The sequence below is a fragment of the Diospyros lotus genome, chromosome 13, assembly GCF_014633365.1.
Source record: "Diospyros lotus cultivar Yz01 chromosome 13, ASM1463336v1, whole genome shotgun sequence".
NCBI lineage: Eukaryota > Viridiplantae > Streptophyta > Magnoliopsida > Ericales > Ebenaceae > Diospyros > Diospyros lotus.
In genome coordinates this window covers 32391037-32411344 of record NC_068350.1, presented here as the reverse complement: position 1 = coordinate 32411344, position 20308 = coordinate 32391037, and the positions used below count along the sequence as shown (strand labels likewise).

Sequence of the window (20308 nt, the reverse complement as noted above, 5' to 3'; positions counted from 1 at the left end):
AGCTGAAGGTTGTGATATGAAATCAAATAGATAGTAGAAAAAAGGAAATTCAAATTAGTAACCATGAAGAGCCTAAACTTGAGGTGATGGATGAAAGTGTTACAGCAGTTGAGGAAGTTCTCAAGGATGAACACAGAGAAGTTTGTTCAGTAATTGAAGAATCTCCTAATGTTTTTCTTGAGGAATTCCTGAAACGTCTTTGCCCTTTGCCAGTTCCTATGCATCCACCTGGTTTTGTTTTACAGGTGATCCTCCCTATTAGGCTTTATCACAAGATGAAATCCATTGAATAGGTTGACTTAGATAAAGCTCTTAGCCACCTACATCATTCTATTCTTCCCAGCGAACCTCGTGGTGACCAATTTTGTCCCTGCCTACCAACTCAAGTCAAGTCTCATTACAATTACCTTTCTACCACGCACACTAATATAAATTTGACATTATTTTATGTGTGCAGAACATTTTTGCTTGGGATGGACAAGTTCAGTGCTTTCTTGTTCATTTGGTGAATCCTCCAGATTTAACCTACACTGGGATTTCTAACAAGCCATCGCCATTTTTTAGCCCTACCCTACTGAAGTTATACAAGAGATAGCACAATATAGACATGCCAGCAGCAAGTCAATGTTGGTGACAATGGCCTTTAGTGACACAGGTATATCATAGATGGTGACGAAAGGCCATCCAACCACTTTCCCTAAGTTGGGTGATTGAGCAATACAGATTTACAAACCTCAGGGTTGAATTTTTCTCCCACTGAGGGAGGATGATAGGAGTATTTTGATAAGTTTCATATATTGATTTGAGAGATTAGATTTTGATTAGGTTTTATCTTGTTATATTTTATGTAGGTTTACCTTTCCATTTTTATCTTATCTTGTTATAGTTATGATAGGATTTGGATTCATAATCTTCTGATAGTTAAGATTAGATTCATAATCACTTCTATAGGTTCAGGAAAATTTGGCATCTGGCTGCATTTCGATAGCTAGGCCAGGTGGGACTATCTATTGGATGGCTATTCATCAATCGTAACGTCCTTTTTGCTCAATGCCTTTGGTAGCTGAGCCTGGAAGGTGGTAACCGACTCTGGTGAAAACTCTTCATACAATGAATCACTAGGGATTTGAAGTGGAATCTATTTCGAATCAATTGGTAAAATGTGGAAATTAATCTATTGAAAGAGGGCCATAAGCCCAAATGTTTCATTGGCTGAAACAAACTCCTATTCTTGGCTCCTCTTTAGATGTGCTGGGTTTGGATAGAGATCTCATCATTTGGTATATGGAATTTTGTCCAAGGGAGATGTGTCAGGCTCCTACTCATATTATATGGATTCAATACTACAAAGGATGGGTTTTAGTGGGCTATCTCTAGTGTTTATTGTCCTCAAGAGTACAGGGAGAGGCAGAGGAGGGACATATGGACGGAGTAGTCTAACTTCAATGACTCTTGGGGTTGCCCTTGGTGCATGGGGCAACTTCATTGTTATTTCTTTTTGTAAGGATTACATGTGCCAACATTGGTGTTTTGACAAGAGGGTTCTCAAAGTTAATTCTCAAGAGCTGATGGATTTCCCCTTGCAGTGTTTAAGGCCCATTTTGAAGAATAACTAACCTTTTTATGGATTTCCTTTAGTGTCTGAAGGCCTAGCCTACTGCTAGAGAGGCTGTGTTTAATGAGGTGATAGCCTGTTATTTTGTCTTTTTTTCTTCAGTTATAGATTGAAATATGTTATAGATCAAGCATGTGTTCCTCATAATCCAAATGCTTCATGTAACTCATCACCTGTTTTTTTTTTTTTTTTCTTTTGAGAAACGTTATAGCAGAAAAATTATACCTCATTGGTGTCATATGAATTGGCCTATGTAAAAGATGTTATCCACTTGTGAAGGTCCACCAAATGTTCACTGAATTTTACAATCATTCTTGATAAGTTGGGCCTAGTTTTGCTTATCAAAACATACTGACCAGTTTTGCTTTTACATCAGGATTGAGGACAAACTACAAAAGATGGAAACCGTAATAGCCCAAGCAAAGTCATTTGTTGTGGACTGCAATAATGTTGACAAGAAATTGAGGCAATTAGTTGATCTGACAGAGGATGAAGCTAACTTCCACATGAAGCAGAGTGCCTTCCTCTACCAACTTTCTGCCCAAACTATGCCTAAAAGTCTTCACTGTCTGTCGATGCGACTGACTCTGGAATATTTCAGATCTCCTCCTCCTGATATGGAGCCGTCAGTGGCTGATAAATATAACAATCCAGCATTGCACCACTATGTTATATTCTCCAACAATGTACTAGCATCATCTGCAGTAATTAACTCAACTGTAATGCACTCAAAAGTATGTCTTCTTAGCTATCTTATGCAAATTGTTGCTCCTAATTGGAAATTTGGTTTTTTTCAGTCATTGATATACTTTTCCTGCTTTTTCAGGAAAGTGGGAATCAAGTCTTTCACGTGCTGACAGATCAGCAGAATTACTTTGCCATGAAGCTTTGGTTCTATGAAAACACTTACAAGGATGCTACTATACATGTATTGAATGTTGAAGATTTTAATCTGAGTGACATGGAGGCTACGGCATTACATATGTCCTCCGCTGAAGAATTTCGTATTTCCTTTCCCAGCACTGATACACTGTCTACAACTCATATTAGAACAGAATACATCTCTATTTTCTCTCATTTACATTATCTCCTTCCTAAAATCTTTGGGAATTTTAAGAAAGTTGTGGTTTTAGATGACGATGTTGTCGTCCAACGAGACTTGTCAGCCCTCTGGAGCCTGGACATAGAGGGAAAAGTGATTGGTGCTACACAGTTCTGTGCTGTGAGGTTGGGTCAGCTGAGGAACTTTTTGGGTGACAATATCTCCAACACAAATTCCTGTGCTTGGATGTCTGGATTGAATGTTGTTGATCTAGTTAGGTGGAGGGAGCTAGATGTCACAGAAACATTTTGGAAATTGGTACAAAAGGTCAGTGCCATTTCTTTTTAACATGTCATCTATTTTTTTTTTTTTTTCTTAAATCACAAACTGATCTATATCCCTATCAAAGATCATTCTATTTCATCGGGTATTTCATGGGTTGCTAATCTGGTTAATTTACATTAGATACATGGTGTTAGAATGGAGATATCCTTGTAAGACCATAAAGTGCTAGTTTTTGTGATAAAATATGGAGGCTTGTTCTTTTGGGGGAATACGTTTACTGCTTCTCATATTGACATGCTACTTTGCAGTTTCTTCCTTTTCTTCAGCTTCTTCTTGATTGCTTTCTTTCTTCTCTTTTTCCTTTTTTTTTTTGTTGTGCCATTTTGAGTTTTCTAGTTGACATGGTGTCTTCAGAAATATCTGTCTTTTAAGAATTTGTGATTTTGATCACTGGTGGTTGGTGCACTTACATCTTGATGTATTCCATTGAGGAAACCATGCAGTTAACTAATCAATTTTACTGACCAGTATTTTCTTTTTTCCTTTCAATGTGAACAGCAGCCAAACGCAGGGGAGGAATTATTTCAAGCTGCTGCACTACGCGCAAGCTTGTTTGCTTTTCAAGGCCTAGTTCATGCTCTTGATGATACATGGGTATTGTCAGGACTGGGCCATGATTATAGCCTGGATACTGAATCCATTCAGAAGGCTGCAGTCTTACATTATAATGGAAATATGAAACCATGGATCGAAATGGGCATTCCAAAATACAAGGGTTACTGGAGGACATTTGTGAACCGAGAAAATCATTTCCTAAGCGATTGCAACGTGAACCCATGAAGAGGCTACCCCGGTGGCTCATCACTCAAAAATACGGACAATATAGGAATCCGAGAAGCAGGGGCCTTGTGATGTCTATTTTTCCTTGATGCAACAGGGTTTTCACCTGAGCAAGTTTTTTGGTGGGGTGGCATGGAAGTAGTTACAGCCACAAATGTTTGTTATGGTGAATAAAGGTGGGGGAGGGAGGGATGAAAATTTTGTCTAGTTTCTGACAGCAGGCAGAAGCAAGAGTTTTAGAGGCAGCTACTGTTCGTAGGACTGGAGGAGAAGTTGATAAAGACAGAAGACAAGGTTGACATGCAATTTCATGGACAACCTCTCGTGGAGACTTTAAGAAGAGGAAGAGCTCAAGTTCTCTCTCTGCATTTTTTTTTATTGTATTGTTTGGTAGTTTGTATGAAGAAGCAAAAAAAGCAATGTGGGATTTATGTGATCCTGTACATAGGGCAGCAGCAGCGGCAGCAGCGCTGTTTGCAGGGTTTCCTGAAGGATTACCAAAACGACCACAATATTATTGTTGGGTTAGATATCATAACAATTTGTTCCATTCCTTCTTTTTTAGAATTTCTTCTATTTTTGGGGCTTTATTATTCTTAAACTTTGGCAGTCAGGGAAGTAATGCATTGATTTTTTTATATGCATATTTTTGTTATTTATCATCTTCCCCCTTGGTTTATGTCTTCCAGATGCTATTTATAGTTTCCTTCTTTGGATTCAGATGTCATCTCTTTTTACTCTCTGCTCTGGAGGCATTCTAAAGAAGAAGAGGAAGCTAAAACAAAGTAAAGGTATATATTGTTATTGAATTGCAGATGTAAACTTGTTCTAAGATCTCTTATCCATTTGTACTTTTTGTGTTTGTTTGAACGATAATGAAAAAGACACTATGGCGCTAGTGCTTCCTACTGCTGAATCATTCATAATTCTAATACTTGGAAGGAATAATATGGATTATGTTGGTGACAAATAGAAGCCTTCCAGTTCCAGCCATAGGAATGCGAACACCATTCTCAGTTCAGTTGATGCCATGCCTCAAAGCATGGGACTGTGATTGAGATTATTGCCCTTGCATGATTTTTTTGTCGTTCGTGTCTTTGATTTCAACAGAGGAGGTAAATCTCAGGCAGGTCTTTGGCCTTTGCCTAAATCGAGTATCAAACTCGTAACCTATTAATATTAATTCTAACATATCACTTATACACCATTTGACCTATATCTTAGGGGCAACCAAAAGAGTGTTATAATTACATAATATGGTGGTTGTTGATGTATGACTAAAAGAAGTAAGATTGACATGAGAAGCACCTTGCATTTCACCTCCTCTATAGGGAGTAGCGATCACAAAATGAGGGGGAAGTCCTCAAACCAATGGTCTTGAATCAACTCGATAATGGCCTTTTTATACGAGTGTTCTCTTAGAACTGAAGCGTTTATTTTTGCATACTTAATCTCTCATTTAGAAAAATTTAAAATAATTTTTTAATTTTTACCCAATGCCAAAGTAGTGTGGAGCAAACTAGAAAAGATTAGAAGACTACCAAATTTGAGCACAAATTGTTGTGTTATTATTTTTTGATGGAGCTTATATAGTGAATAATAATGGCAGTTATAATTTCTAACTTTTGAATAGTGACAAAGTTGAATTTCTTAAAACTAATTATTCGATATGAGTGTCATATTTTCTTAATATAAAATAATATTTATTTATTTGACAAAACAAACAACATTTATTATAAATTATCAAACATCATTTTTAGCTTTTATTTTTAATATTTTGAAAAAAAAAATACAATACTATCAAATGCAATGTTTGCTTTCTATTTTTAATAGAAAATTAAAATTAACACAAAAATGAATAAAAATGCAAATAAAAAGTTGCAACAAAATCAATTTAGAAGGTTCACAAAGAAAAATTACTAAATATTATCATGAATAAAAAGAGAACTTTCTTGTGTTATAAATCTTGATGACTTTTCATCTGAAAAGCAAGCTAGCTCACGGGGTTGGTGGGCCTTAGGTGATAACTTAGCCTTTTAAAAAATAATAAAATTATTATTATTATTTTTTTTTTTACTTTTTGAGATGTCACATTACTGATTAAATTTTTATATTCTAGTTTAAAAAAGTAAATTATTTTCAATTGACAATATAGTCAAGTTACTTATTCTTTCTCGCGACATAATTAAATGTAAATAAGATTTTATTAATTTTAATTTTAAAAAACTTCTTTCTACTAAAACTATAATAACAAAAATAATTAATAATATTTTATAACCTATCAATGCATTTAGAAAATAATTTATCTTTTTTTTATAAAACATGATATGCTTTCTGATAAAGTCCGCCAAGCACACTGTTATTAAAATTAAAATAAAAAATAATTAAAATTATAATATAAAATATAATCAAATTGAAGTTCGTAGCGACGGACTTCAATTTGAATGAAGTCCGCCCGCATAGTAGCGCGCGGACTTCATCTAAGTTGAAGTCTGCCTAGCAACTCGCCCGCTGCTGGGCGGGTGGACTTCAACATTCAGTTCGGGCGGGCTTCATTGATGATAAAGTCCGCTTGACTTTTATTTGGAGCAGCAATTTCAAGATAATGATATTTTTGTCTTTTAGTCATCCTGTACGTCAATCAATTCAGACAAAATAGCATTATTCAAATAAAATTTTTCAAAAATATCACAAAAGAGTGAATCTCCTCACTTTTCTCATTAAATTCTTTCAAAGCGAAATTTCTTAAAAAAAAAAAAATAGTGATGAAGAGAGAATCATACAAAAATTATAATATTAACTCACTTATAATAGAGTTTAACTCTACTTCTTTCACTATAATAAGTTATTTTTTTAAAAAAATTATGTTATAAAAATAATGAGATAATTAAAAATTATATTATTTTATACACTATATTTTTGTCTTATTTAATTCATTTACTAGGTCATCATTTAATAATAAGTACTAATAATTATTAATGACATTCCATGATTATAATAAATTTATAATTTTAATGAACGAATTACAAAAATTAAAAATTTATTTTAAAATTATAACAAATTTAAACATTTACTCTTAGTTGTTTTACTTTTTAATTTAGAATTCACAAGAGATTATATAAATAAATACTTGAAAAAAAAGATATATTTTCAAAGAAAACAAACGAAAGAACCAAAAAGAAAATAGCGGTGTGCATGAATGAAAATGAATTACAGGAAAAGAGGAAAAGAAGGAAATGGAAGGAAGGAGAGAAAGGTAAAAGAAGACGAGAAGAGAAGAGGAGAGCAACGAATCAATTGGGAGGGAACCGAATCGAATCGAAGCGAATGGGAAACCAGATGCGTTGCCGTCACTTCCAGGCGTCATGAAGAAGTTCGCGTGTCGTATTCACGCCAAAGATCAAGGTTAGTTTCGCATTCTCGCACCCGGTGGAACCATGGCGGATCACGCCGGAAACTTCCAGAGCTGCAGGCTGATTGCCGCCAGGACCTGGCTGATTGGAGGCGTGGTGCTCGGCGTCTCCGCCCTCGGCTTCTATTTCGCGTATCCGTTACGCTGGAAGAAGAAGAAGGGGCCAGTTAGGGTTTACATGGATGGCTGCTTCGACATGATGCATTACGGCCATTGCAACGCCCTCCGCCAGGCCCGGGCTCTCGGCGACCAGCTGGTTGTCGGCGTCGTCAGCGACGCGGAGATTACTGCTAACAAGGGCCCGCCTGTTACTCCGCTCCAGGAGAGGTAGGTTTGTATTCCTTTTCGTAATTGTCTCGTATTTCAATGCGATTTCAAATCCTCGTCCCCTGGGGCAAAATGTTTCGTCGATTCGTGGGGTATTGCTGAACGCATCATGAGTTTCCTCACCATCGATTGGTTGGACGTGAATCTGAGTTTGGCTATGATTTGGTTTTTATCTTTTATTTTTCCTATATTATCATTTGTTCTTCGATACAGTTATTGTGTGCCGAGGATGTGTTCTCTGATTTGTGCCTCCCAAGAACTCAGACATTATGGTAACTTATGCAAACTGGCCGTGAAAGCGCAGGAGAAAAAAGAAAGGGTTCCCCTGACACAGTTTGTAACACATTTTTTTCTTAATTTATACATAATGATATATAAAACACAAAAAATGTCCGAAGAAGGGGGTGAACATTGTACAAAGGGAGGGTAGAGAACTAGAAGTTCACACTATCCACAATGAAAACTAGTAAATCATCAATAAATTGTAAAAGGAGGACATGCAGAAACAAGCATCCATCCTAGAGTAAGCGATATGAAACAGTCTCAAAAGTTTCCATATACGTCACAAAAATGCAAAAATGGAAGCAAATCTGAAACTATGTGTTGGCTATTCCACAGACAACTTGTCCGAGCATGCACAAAAATTAGAATGGAGGATGGTATAACCCATTGTACATTAAAGCCAAACAAACAAGAGTTTCCACCTTTTGGGTGACCATATAGTAGAGGAAAAGATGATCACCTCATATGTTGCTTTTCGTGCACATAAAACACCAGTAAAGGACTAGCTGTTTAAGCTTCCCCCATTGCCAAAAGTAAAAATAGCATTCAGGACACCTGTTAAAAAAAAAAAAGAGCAACTATAGGAGGAAAAATCATATTCTAGATGGTTTTCCAAGGGAGGTCAAGCCTCTTTTTGTCATAGAGAGCAATGTAGAAGGAAAAAACAATTGGGTTCCTTGTATAGGATCCAAACCCATAAGCTGTAAAAAGCCATCATCAAGTCAATTTCTGTCAAGTCTCCTTTTGTCATAGAGAACAATGTATAAGGAAAGAACATTTACGTTCCTTGTATAGGATCTAAGCCCATAAGCTGTAAAAAGCCATTGTCAAGTCAATTTCTTACCCCTGAAGACTATGTCTCAAGTGTAAGGACCGTGCTACCCCATTGGATGAGAGGTAGAAGTCTCGACTCGCTAACATGAACTTCCTTTTAAGAAGTAGGAGCAAATAGGTCTGAGAATATCTCCGTAAGGAACCTCTCTCAACCCTGAAAACTCAGCCTTGACCTATCACACCCTGAAACGAATAAAGTTAGAAAACTCCATGCCTGACTTTCATGATAGCTTTCTAGAGTTTGACCCCATATAGAGAGGAGATACTTCCAATATTGCAACCCTTAGCAAACACATACTTAATTTCTATCACTCTTTTCCATAAGCACTTCCCTCCTTGGTGAAATGCCACATTCTTAATTGTTACACTACTGATAAAAACTGTACACAATTCTCTCTCTCTCTCTCTCTCGGACACACCTATTTGTATGTGTGATGAAATTAGTATAACTTCTTACATGGATCTTTCCCTGTAGCATTGTTTACTTGCATATCATTTTCTTTAGAAAATATACTGTTTGTCCTGCAAATTTTGGAAATTATATTTCAATCTTAAAAAACTAACTTCTTTGTTTTATTCTGGTCTTTTTGTAGGATGATTATGGTCAATGCTGTGAAATGGGTGGATGAGGTCATACCTGATGCACCTTATGCTATAACTGATGAATTCATGAAGAAGCTATTTGATGAGTACAATATAGATTATATTATTCATGGGGATGACCCATGCATTCTACCTGATGGAACTGATGCTTATGCCCTTGCCAAGAAGGCTGGTCGATATAAGCAGATCAAGCGAACAGAAGGAGTTTCGAGCACTGACATTGTTGGTATGGAGTTTCTTACCTGTTTATATTGCTTGGTTTTTGTATTGCCAGCTTTTTTATTTCCTTGTTTCCTTTTTTTTTTTTGCCCCTTTGGGATTTGGAATGGTGGAATGAACTACTGGGCACGGATCAATTTGTTTCCTACTCTAGAAATGGAAACTTTTGGATCTTTTTAAAAAGGAAAAGGAAATTGGAAACATATGGGAATCATTTTGGAAAATGAAAGTAGCTTAAAGTTTTTGGAAGTATACTAATCTTTGGAAATAAAACTATTTCCCTATTAAATACATGCAATGTAGTAATTAGTGTTAAACATGGATTGCTAATCTATTAATATTCAGGACATAAGATTACAAGTTTAGTACAAATGCGAATGTGAATTGCAAGTCCTTAAATTGAAGTCAAAAGATTTGAAGCACAAGCATTCGTACTTCTAAATATGTAAATATGTTTGGGGTTCTTACAGTACTGAGGTTTGCAGCATCTAATAGTTAAAAGGATCCAAGGGGTATGGATGTCCTTCTGAAACTAAAGTGAAAAAAATCTATTTGAAGAATTTAACAATAAAGTGGGAGTGGCACTGACTAATGATAAGATGCACTAGATGCGATTAAGAATTTAGGGGTGTAAATGGGTCCCCAATTAACCCCATTTACATACTTATTTTTAGTTAATTTTCAAATAAACTTTATACCTAAAATATCCCCATTTTATACATGTTTTAATTTTAAATGGGGTTAATTGAGACCCACTGGGGACACATTTACATCCCTAATTAAGATGGTTTGGATGTGGAAGAAGACCAATAGATGTTTTTGTGAGGAGAGTGGATGAAATAGAAGTTTGTAGCAAAAGAGGTAGAGGAAGACAAAGAAAACTTGGTAGGATGTTGTTAGATATGACATGGGATATAATGACCCTTACAGAAGGAGATGATTGGAGAGTTAAAATTTATGTAGTTGACTCTACATAGTTGGGTTCTCGCTTGTGATGATGATAATGAAAGAAGTTAAAAGTAAAGGTTATTACAGATTTGAAAGTATCATTTAGGAATAACTATTCATAATTCTAATTTGTATAAGATTCCCACCAATCAAGGATTGTAGTATATAGTCAGGTCTCATATTTGCCCAAGGGGTACTAGGTCCTTGTGAAATCAAAATATTGAAAATTCTATTTAATGAAGTTAAAAATTATGTTCGATGAAGATCAATAATATTAAAACAATAGTATGGCTTAGAGGGTTACATCCAGGTTAGGATTTGCCGTTGTACAAGGAAAACTACAAAAAAGGCTGGATTATATATGTAATAGCCAAGAGAAGAAACAAGTACCTCTGCATTTAACAAAGAAAGAGAACAACTAATTCTATCACGCTCTCTCTCTCTTCCTTTCTTTCTCCTTTATACCTTATCTAATTCACCATGGCATTGGCAATTTCTTTATTCTCAAATCTTTTTTCCTTGATAAGAAAATGATAAAAATATAAACAATTTTGTCCTGGAACTGCGTATCTCATTATAGTTGATGGAAATGTTAAAATTCAGTTCTCCAACAATGTACTTTGCTGTTACCCTGGAAAAGTAATTGTTTAGTCAGTATAATGTAAGAGACACAATTATACTTTATTATAAGCAAATTTATGTTCCTGAAGTCTACACTGGCTGTGGAAATTATATTTTCTAATGTTACAAATAGGTCGTATGCTTCTTTGTGTGAGAGAGAGGTCTACTGGTGAAGGCCACAACCATTCTTCTTTGCAAAGACAATTCAGTCACGGTCACAGCCAAAAATCTGAAGATCGTGGATCTGGCAGTGGAACACGCATTTCTCATTTTCTACCCACATCTCGAAGAATTGTGCAATTCTCCAATGGGAAGGTAGTACCTATTAGCTGAACAGTTTGTACTCATTGTTGAGATCTGCTTGTTCATTACTATCAGTATATATTTCTTTCTAAATTTTGTGGCCACTTTGTACTTTTTAGTCAATGAAATACGGGGATTCCTTGTTAATTTAGTAAGTATGTGGATAGAGAAGGATCATTTGGCTATGTGTTTTGCTCCAAGGAAAGGAGCTTGTAATTTTATTTTATGTGAACTTTTTTTTTGCCAAGTTTACTTTACAAGAACTTTGTTGCATACAAATTTCTTCAGAAACAGTTATGCATCTTCCAAGTAATGTACTGTTTCACATGTCTGTTCTAGTAATTACTTTTTGTCTTATTGTGTTAATAATTTTATCTACATTAACATTCAATGAAAATGGTAAGGTACTAAGGTTGCTCCTTTGTAACTACAAGGTCATGGGTTCAAATTGAATTACTAAATAGTTTTATGTAATCCAACCCACCTCACCTTAACTTATTTTTGTAAATTCAATCCCAAACGGGGCCTATCTAAGAGAAGATGCTTAACAAATTCTGCTGACATTTTACACTAGCAGTGGTAGTCCTTTACCAATTGGCCCTACTTTCTCAATTTATAACCATCAAATTAGATCAGAGTGTGATGGTCCAAAAAACAAGGAAAACCCTAGGAGAGTTCTTAGATTGCTTACACCTTTTCTTTCCAAATAATTGAATTATTTTCTTAACATATATAAGAGATGCCTTGGTTGTGCAAACCCTAAAAGAAACATATAAACACCTTTATAAGGAAGAATCATTTAAAAAGAACATCATCATCATAATAACCGTACCTTGTCCTAACAAAGTTAGGGTCGGTGGTACGACATTCATAATGTCAATTGACTTATAAAAGTCACATCAATAATGTAAATCCATGCAAAAGAATAATATGGCAAAATTTCATGCCAGATGCTCTTCTTGACACAACTCCCTAACAAGGGAATGATGAGATAAGGTTTCAACACGATCTTCATGTGGAAGAGTTTAATAAGATGGCGGTGAATGAAGATAATTGATATGGTCATATTCTATCACATAGTTGATATTGTGAAAGTAACCTGTAAAACATTGAAATATGATTGAATAATCTAAAAAGAGCCAAAAAAAAGCTACAAGGGGGAGGAACAAGCTTCCCTAACCCATAAAAAGAAGGAAACAATATTAGTTCCCTTAAAGTTAAAAAAGCTGAACCAACTTTCAAAAGCTCTCCTCTTCCTCTCTAGCCTACCAAAAACCATAAAAATGAATAGGATAAAAGCTCAATTTGGCCCTTGAACATTTCGTCATTTGTTGCTATAGCCCTTGAGATTTCTTTCTTTTTTGGGATCAAATATACCCTTGTACTTTACGAATTGGTCTAGTTTAGCCTATAACCATCGGACTATTAATAGACCGTTGGTCATAGGGTCAAATCAGACCAAGCTTGAAGTAGAGGGGTGTATTTGAGCCAAAAAAAGTTCAGGGATTGAACTTACTAAATGACAAAAAATATTACCCTAACTTACTTTTGGATCTGATTATAGATCTAATAAATTTTCTGAAAATGAATTTATTAGTTCCAACTTGATCGGATTTGTTGTCATGCCTGTTTTGGATGCATCAGATAGTCACCATTTTTTTAGGATACATAATCGTGATATAGAAGATCATTATAATCCATTACAAGTAAGCCAACCTTGAGATTTAGAATTTTTTTTGCATTGGATGGTATGGGTAGAACTCCGCCCGGGGATGTTATCCACTGCCGGTCCCAAGCCCGGATAAAGGAGGAGGGTTGTGTTAGGTAGCCGACAGCCAACGTAAAACTTAGTCGGATCCAAAACATGAACTCTAGACAAATTATGAAAAATCGTTTGGGCGTGGGCAAAACCCTTCATAGCGACGTGCTACACTGCCCCCGTGTAGTGACAAGTGAGCTAGGGCCGCTGCATCGGCGCCCGGATGCAATGATAAATGAGCAAGGGTTCCCGCATTTGCTTGGACGGATGTGGGTAAAGAAGCTAGTCCAAAATCAAAATCAAAACCAAAACCAAAATCAAAATAAAAAACAAAATCAAATTCAAAGTCAAGGCCAAAAACAAAATCAAATCCAAAGTCAAGGCCAAAAACAAAATCATAGATTAAGGATTGGGTCATGGAATATAGGAACATTAACAGGCAAAGCTATGGAAGTGGTGGATGTGATGATTAGGAGAAAAATTAATATTATGTGCCTTCAAGAGACGAGATGGGTAGGGAAAAAAACAAAAATTTTATCAGAAGCTGAATATAAAATATGGTACACAGGAACTGATCGAGCGAAAAATGGAGTGGGGATTATTATGGATAAAAGCTTAATAGATGAGGTAGTGGATGTAAAGAGAATAAGGGATAGGATTATTATGGTGAAGATTAGTCTAGGAAGAATGACTATGAATATCTTTAGTACATATGCACCACAAGCGGGGTTAGGTGATGAGATAAAAGCAAAATTCTGGGAGGACCTAGAGGGACTCATACAAATGATACCAAGAGGAGAGAAAGTGATTATAGGAGGTGACTTAAATGGGCACGTGGGTAAAGACGGAAATGGATATAGAGAGGTACACGGAGGGTATGGATTCGGGGAAATTAATAATGAGGGTAAATCTATCCTAGATTTTGCTATGGCATATGGGTTCATTATAACCAATACTAGGTTCAAAAAACGGGACGAACACTTAATCACATATAAAAATATCACCTCAAGCACCCAAATAGATTACTTCCTCATGAGACAAGAGGATCGGTTATGTTGTAGGAATTGTAAGGTGATATCGGGAGAGTGTTTGACTACTCAACATAGACTTCTAGTACTTGACGTCCAAGTAAGAAATTAGAAGAGAAAAAATCACATAAAACAAAATCCAAGAATCAGGTGGTGGAATTTAAAAGGGGAGAAACAACTAATCTTCAAAGAAAAATTAAGGGGTAGAAGGGAATGGAATGGAGAAAGACAGACAAACCAAATATGGAAAGAAATGGCTAATGCTCTGAGAAGCACGACAAAGGTAGTCCTTTGAGAGACAAATGGTAGAGCCCCTAACCTCAAGGAGTCTTGGTGGTGGAATGAAGAGGTACAATTGAAAATTAAAAATAAGAAAACTTGCTATAAGGCGGTATATCAATGCAACAATGAAGAAAATCAAAAAAATTATAAAGAAGCAAAAAAGGCAGCAAAAAGAGCTGTTAGTGAAGTAAGGTCAAAAGCATATGAGAATCTATATAAACGACTTGATACAAAAGATGGAGAAAGGGATATATATAAATTAGCTAAAGCAAGAGAAAGAAAAACACGGGATTTAAATCAAGTGAAATGCATAAAAGATGACAATCAAAATGTTTTAGTAAATGAGGGAGCGATTAAGGAGAGATGTAAGGAGTATTTCACAAAATTATTCAATGATGGTGGTGACACAAGAGTTAGGTTGGGACATCTTAGTAACTCTGAAGGGAATGTGAGCTACACATTCTATCGACGCATAAGTTCAAATGAAATAAGACAAGCATTAAAAAAGATGAAAAATCACAAGGCAGTGGGACTAGATAATATACTAATAGAAGCATGGAAATGCATGGGAGAAGAGGGCATCTTCTGGCTAACGCAACTATTTAACGCCATCCTTAAATAAAAAAAGATGCCAGATGAGTGGAGGAAGAGTACTTTGGTTCCTATATACAAGAACAAAGGAGATGTTCAAAACTGTGAAAATTATAGAGGAATTAAGTTAATGAGTCATACCATGAAATTCTAGGAGAGAGTAATAGAGCAGAGGCTTAGAAAGGAAACAAAGGTGTCAGAAAATCAGTTTGGTTTCATGCCTGATAGGTTAACAATAGAAGCTATATATTTACTGAGGCGTCTAATGGAAAGGTATCGAGATCATCAGAAGTACCTACATATGGTGTTTATAGATCTAGAAAAGGCCTATGATAGGGTCCCTGGAGAAGTATTATGGAGGGTTTTAGAGAAGAAAGGAGTCAAAATAGCCTATATACAAGCTCTTAAGGACATGTATCATGGTGTAGAGACAAGGGTCAGAACATGCGGAGGGGATACTGAACCATTTACAACTACAATAGGACTGCATCAAGGTTCTGCACTAAGTCCATACTTATTTGCCCTAGTAATGGATAAACTCACTAAAGATATTCAGACAGATGTGCCATGGTGTATGCTATTTGCAGATGACATAGTGTTGGTGGATGAAGCAAAAGAAGGAGTGAACACTAAGCTTGAGTTGTGGAGAAACAATTTAGAATCTAAGTGATTTAAATTAAGTAGAAAGAAAACAGAATATATGGAATGCAAATTTAGTAAAAATGCAAGAGTGTATGATGTTATAATAAAATTAGAAGACCAAATCTTACAAAGAAAAGACCATTTTCGATATTTGGGATCAGTGATTCAAAAAGATGGAGAAATCCATGAGGATGTCGCGCATAGAATTAAGGCAAGTTGGCTAAAATGGAGAAATGCATCGGGGGTGTTATGTGATGGTAAAATCCCATTAAAATCGAAAGGAGAATTTTATAGGACAGCTATAAGACCAGTCTTGCTGTATGGCTCAGAATGTTGGGCAGTCAAATACCAGCATGAGCAAAAGACGAGTGTAGCGGAGATGAGGATGTTAAGATGGATGTGCGGACATACAAGAAAAGATAAAATTAGAAATGAAGTTATTCGTAATAAGGTAGGAGTAGTGCCAATCGAGGAGAAGATGAGAGATACTAGACTAAGATGGTTTGGTCATGTGAGAAGGAGATTAAGAGACGCTCCTGTGAGGAGAGTTGATGAAATGGAACAATTAGTCACAAAAAGAGGTAGAGGTAGACCCAAGAAGATTTTGGGAGAGACATTAAAATTTGATATGAAGTATATGGATCTAAATGAGGATATGACAAAAGACAGAAATACATGAAAGTCTAGAATTCATGTAGCCGACCCCACATAATGGGATAAAGGCTGGATATGTTGTTGTTGTTGGATGGTATGGGTAGGGGTCCGTTCCACTTGTCCTTGTACCCCTGCATGTCCATCCTTATCCCCCTCCCCTTGTCCTCATAGTTGTATCCTCAGGTAGTGGCGGAGTGTGAGATTTATTTATTTATTTTTTTTTTGGGGGGGGGGGGCATAATTGCCAATATCATACTGAATAAGGTACTGAATTTTGGAACAGTATGCTAGGGAAAACAAAATAGCAGACTAGGGCACAATCTAGAGAGAAGAAACTCTCGTAATTCACTGAATAAAATGAAAGTGAATCAAAAGTACAACAATACATACAGCTATCGGCTAAATTAACACAGCAACTTGAATACAACAGAATAAGAAAATACAGAAAATACTTCCTTCTACAAATTTATCATTGGTATGGTGTACAAGTGAACAATTTCAGATATGTTTCGAATCCAAAACTTAAAATATCTATATATATATTGCAATTAATATGACATAGTGATTTGGCGCAAAAAGAAATAAATATTACTTAAAAAAATTAAGAATTTAATTATGACAAGATATCTGTATTAAATAAATATTGCATTAATTAAAAATATAATCTAACTCACTTAGTCACTTTATTCTTTTACCAATCTTGCATGAATAAATTTTAAAAAATCTTTAGAGACTAATAATTACAGTATCTTCATAGCAAAAATCTCAGAAATAAAATAAAGTTAAATTTTGCTGTCAAAAGTAAAGTGAAACAATATTAAATGATGATATAACTTGTAAAAAATAGAAGAAATATCTAAGGTCAAATTTGACCACTTAAACTTTTTCATCGATCAGCATGCATCACTTTTCAGTATTTTTTGCCATGCCACATTCTCTCTCTCTCTTACTCTCTGAAATGGAATGAGAAGAACACACAAAAGGTGTAAGCTTTTGTGCTTGAAAGTCTGGGGGGCCATGGCCCCGCCAGCCTCTTAAATGCTCTGCCCCTGCCATTAGGATATTTTGTTTAACCTCTCATCCTTGTATTGATAGGGTAATGGGTGCTTGATTGGTACCATATACCCTATATTTCATTATAATAAATTCATATTTGTAATTTAAATAACTTATTCATTTTGATAACAAAGGAATATGTCATTAATTCAAGCTAAAAGCTAAAAATAACAATTGCAAGATTTTAAAAAATAACTAAGGTATATGACATTAAAGGGAAAAAAAAAGAAGCCGAATTTGGTCTCTGAACTTTTTGTCTTTTGTCACTTTAGCCCTTGAACCCTTTTTTTTTTGGGTCCATATACAACCCAATACTTTACGAATTGGTTCACTTTGACCATATGACTGATGGTTGTTAGTCATAGGGTCAAAGTAGATCAATTCGTATGGTACAAGGGTGTATTTGGGCCAAAATAGGTTTAAGGGCTAAAGTGACAAACGACAAGAAGTTCAGCGGCCAAATTGAGCTTTTATCCAAATGATTAGTCCTCCAAACGTTTCTTTGTTTTGGTTTTTGGCAAGCCACCTCTCTGAACACAAAACATGAGATAAAAGCTCAATATCGTGGATGCTAGTGAACAGTGAAATAATAAATGGTCAATTGACTCTCCATCCCTTTTGCACATGTGCCAATAATTCACAATGTGTCCTCAAGCATCCAGAATAGGAATGGCTGAGTGAGGCAATCCACAGAAAAAAGGCTACCTTGGGAGGTGTTCTCTTCTTTCAAAAATTCCATGGAAAGTTTTATCTTTGTCACAAAGGAACTCACAGAACAAGCAAACTTGAAGGGCACCTCCAGAGCAAGCGAAGTAGAAGGAAAGAGAAATACTCACCGCCATTGATACCCACAGCAAGCGTCAAGGCAGAGTAAAAATAAAGCTCATAAGCTATCCCCTGCCCCCACTGAGCCATACTTACCTACATTACTCACTTTGAAAGATTATCTCTGACGCATGCTAGCCTCCACTACCACTTATCCAATAGAGTTTTACTGAAGTTCCACATTTTGGTGTTCTTTGGGCCACCACCTGACATTGGGAATAAATTTTTTCCCAACTAACTAGATAGTACTTGAACTCTTTGCCTAGATTATCCCATAAAACCTCTTTAATTTCTCCAACTTCTTCACAACTGAAGCAGGAATTATGAACAGAGACATAAACCATGTGGGGAAATCAGAAATCATGCTCTTAATGAGTATGAGGCCCTTCCACCTTTCATCAAGTGCTCTCTTTTTCAATAAGCAACTCACTTTTCACATCTTTCAAACACTCCTTCCCAAATAAAGTTAGACTTAAAATGATGAGCCCAGTGGAAGTCCTAGATATTTAGAAGGTTAAGGCATGCACTTTGTAGCCCAGATTATCAGCTAAACTGGCACTGTTATCAACTTTCACTAAAGAATACTCCTAAGAAAACCCCAAGTCCCTCTCCCTAGTCTTCCAAGAACTGATGGTTTATTCCAAGAAGATATCCTTTATTTAAAAAGTAGCTTAAACCAACTGGCAACCCACTCCCTTTGCCTTTCTTTCTAATACTGCTACTTTGAAGGGGCATTTTACTTTTTTAAGTTATTTGGCCTTTTGAATTTTATTTCTTTTTCATTTTTTTGGTCTTTTCAGTGTTTTCTCTGTCTCTCTCTCTCTCTCTGTGGAATTGTTTCCTTTTGTAAAGTATAATTGTTGAGGTATGTTCTGATTCTTGACATTGCCTTCTGCTATGGTTATAGGGTCCTGGACCTGATGCTCGTATTGTTTATATTGATGGAGCTTTTGATCTTTTCCATGCTGGACATGTGGAGGTATGGGGCCACTCTTGTTCAGTTTTACTGTTCAAATGAATTGATGATGAAGTTCATGGTCTAGATGTATGTAAAGCACTCTCAGTTGCCATACTGCCTTGCCGCATCACAAACTCTGGTGTATTCATGTGGATTGGCTGTAGAGACAAGTCACTGCTGAATTACAATCTGATTGTTGGACTTACCAAACTCATGTTCAGCATTTGTTTAAACCAGAAGCTTTTCTATTACTCCCTTCCATTTGCTGTTCTTGTTGTCTATTTTTTTTTTTAAATTTTATGTGAAGAAATATGAATGTTTAAGTCCCTTTTGATATGGTTAGATTAAGCTCCTGTTTTCGTGAATGCAATATTTGGTTCCTATAAATTGCAAATTTTGTGGTAGAATACATAGTATATCTTCCACTTATATCAGGCCTGCAACTTTTCTGAGTCATGAGAATATCTTGCAAATTTGTATAGATATTGAGGCTTGCTCGGGGGCTTGGAGATTTTTTACTTGTTGGAATTCATACTGACCAAACTGTCAGGTCAATTCTCTCTCTCTCTATGCATGTTTTCAGTTAAGATGGCTGTTGTCGTTAGTCACAATTTTTACATTCTATTTCTATATTTTTCCGTCTTCCATTCTGGAACATTCAGGGGGAACTAATCTGATCTCCTGGTCATTTTGGCTGGTGGTGAATGTTCAAGGTGGAGAATTCCTTTATTCATCATGTGTTGAACAAAATTAGAAGTGAAATTATGATGAGACATAGATACTTTCAGATTGCAATTTATTCCCATGATTTATTAATCAACACAACACCAACCTAAATTAATTATAGGTCATTTATTAGGATTTCATGTGGGATCTGGAGTGGATACTTTTTGCATAACTGTTGAATTCCATAATTTTTGATGGGGTACTAAAAAAGAAATTAGAGTGGCCAGGATGCTCCTTTCTCCCTACCTGCTCCCTAAAGTAGCGACTACTGGGCATCTAAAATCTTTTTGTCATTCTGTTCTCCAAATGGGAATAAATGGTGCATGAAATTTTCAGCTTATGTTACTTTCATCATATTGCAAATAACATATTCCCGTAATTGTGGCTTTATTGCATGTTTAATGTGTGTTCTCTAGTTATGTGCTTTGAGACATTATTTAAGGCCAGTCAAACTAA

At 35.8% G+C, this 20308-nt stretch overlaps 2 protein-coding genes across 6 annotated transcripts in view; both read left to right on the top strand.

Moving 5' to 3' along the window:
• LOC127788848 (probable galacturonosyltransferase 7) overlaps nt 1-4330 on the top strand; it is a 33004-nt gene extending 28674 nt beyond the window's left edge. For 3 of the 4 annotated variants that reach the window (XM_052317491.1, XM_052317494.1, XM_052317493.1), the window contains 3 exons: nt 1992-2349; nt 2442-2984; nt 3501-4330. In XM_052317491.1, the coding sequence (XP_052173451.1) occupies nt 1992-2349; nt 2442-2984; nt 3501-3782 (1183 nt within the window). In that variant the 3' untranslated portion in view covers nt 3783-4330. The remainder of the gene's footprint in view (nt 1-1991; nt 2350-2441; nt 2985-3500) is intronic. The other variant, XM_052317492.1, reaches the window with a different exon arrangement.
• A 2665-nt stretch (nt 4331-6995) lies between these two features.
• Nucleotides 6996-20308, top strand: part of LOC127788850 (ethanolamine-phosphate cytidylyltransferase-like) — a 34564-nt gene continuing 21251 nt past the window's right edge. For both annotated transcript variants that reach the window (XM_052317495.1, XM_052317497.1), the window contains exons 1-5: nt 6996-7521; nt 9231-9466; nt 11162-11343; nt 19076-19147; nt 19609-19676. In XM_052317495.1, the coding sequence (XP_052173455.1) occupies nt 7220-7521; nt 9231-9466; nt 11162-11343; nt 19076-19147; nt 19609-19676 (860 nt within the window). In that variant the 5' untranslated portion in view covers nt 6996-7219. The remainder of the gene's footprint in view (nt 7522-9230; nt 9467-11161; nt 11344-19075; nt 19148-19608; nt 19677-20308) is intronic.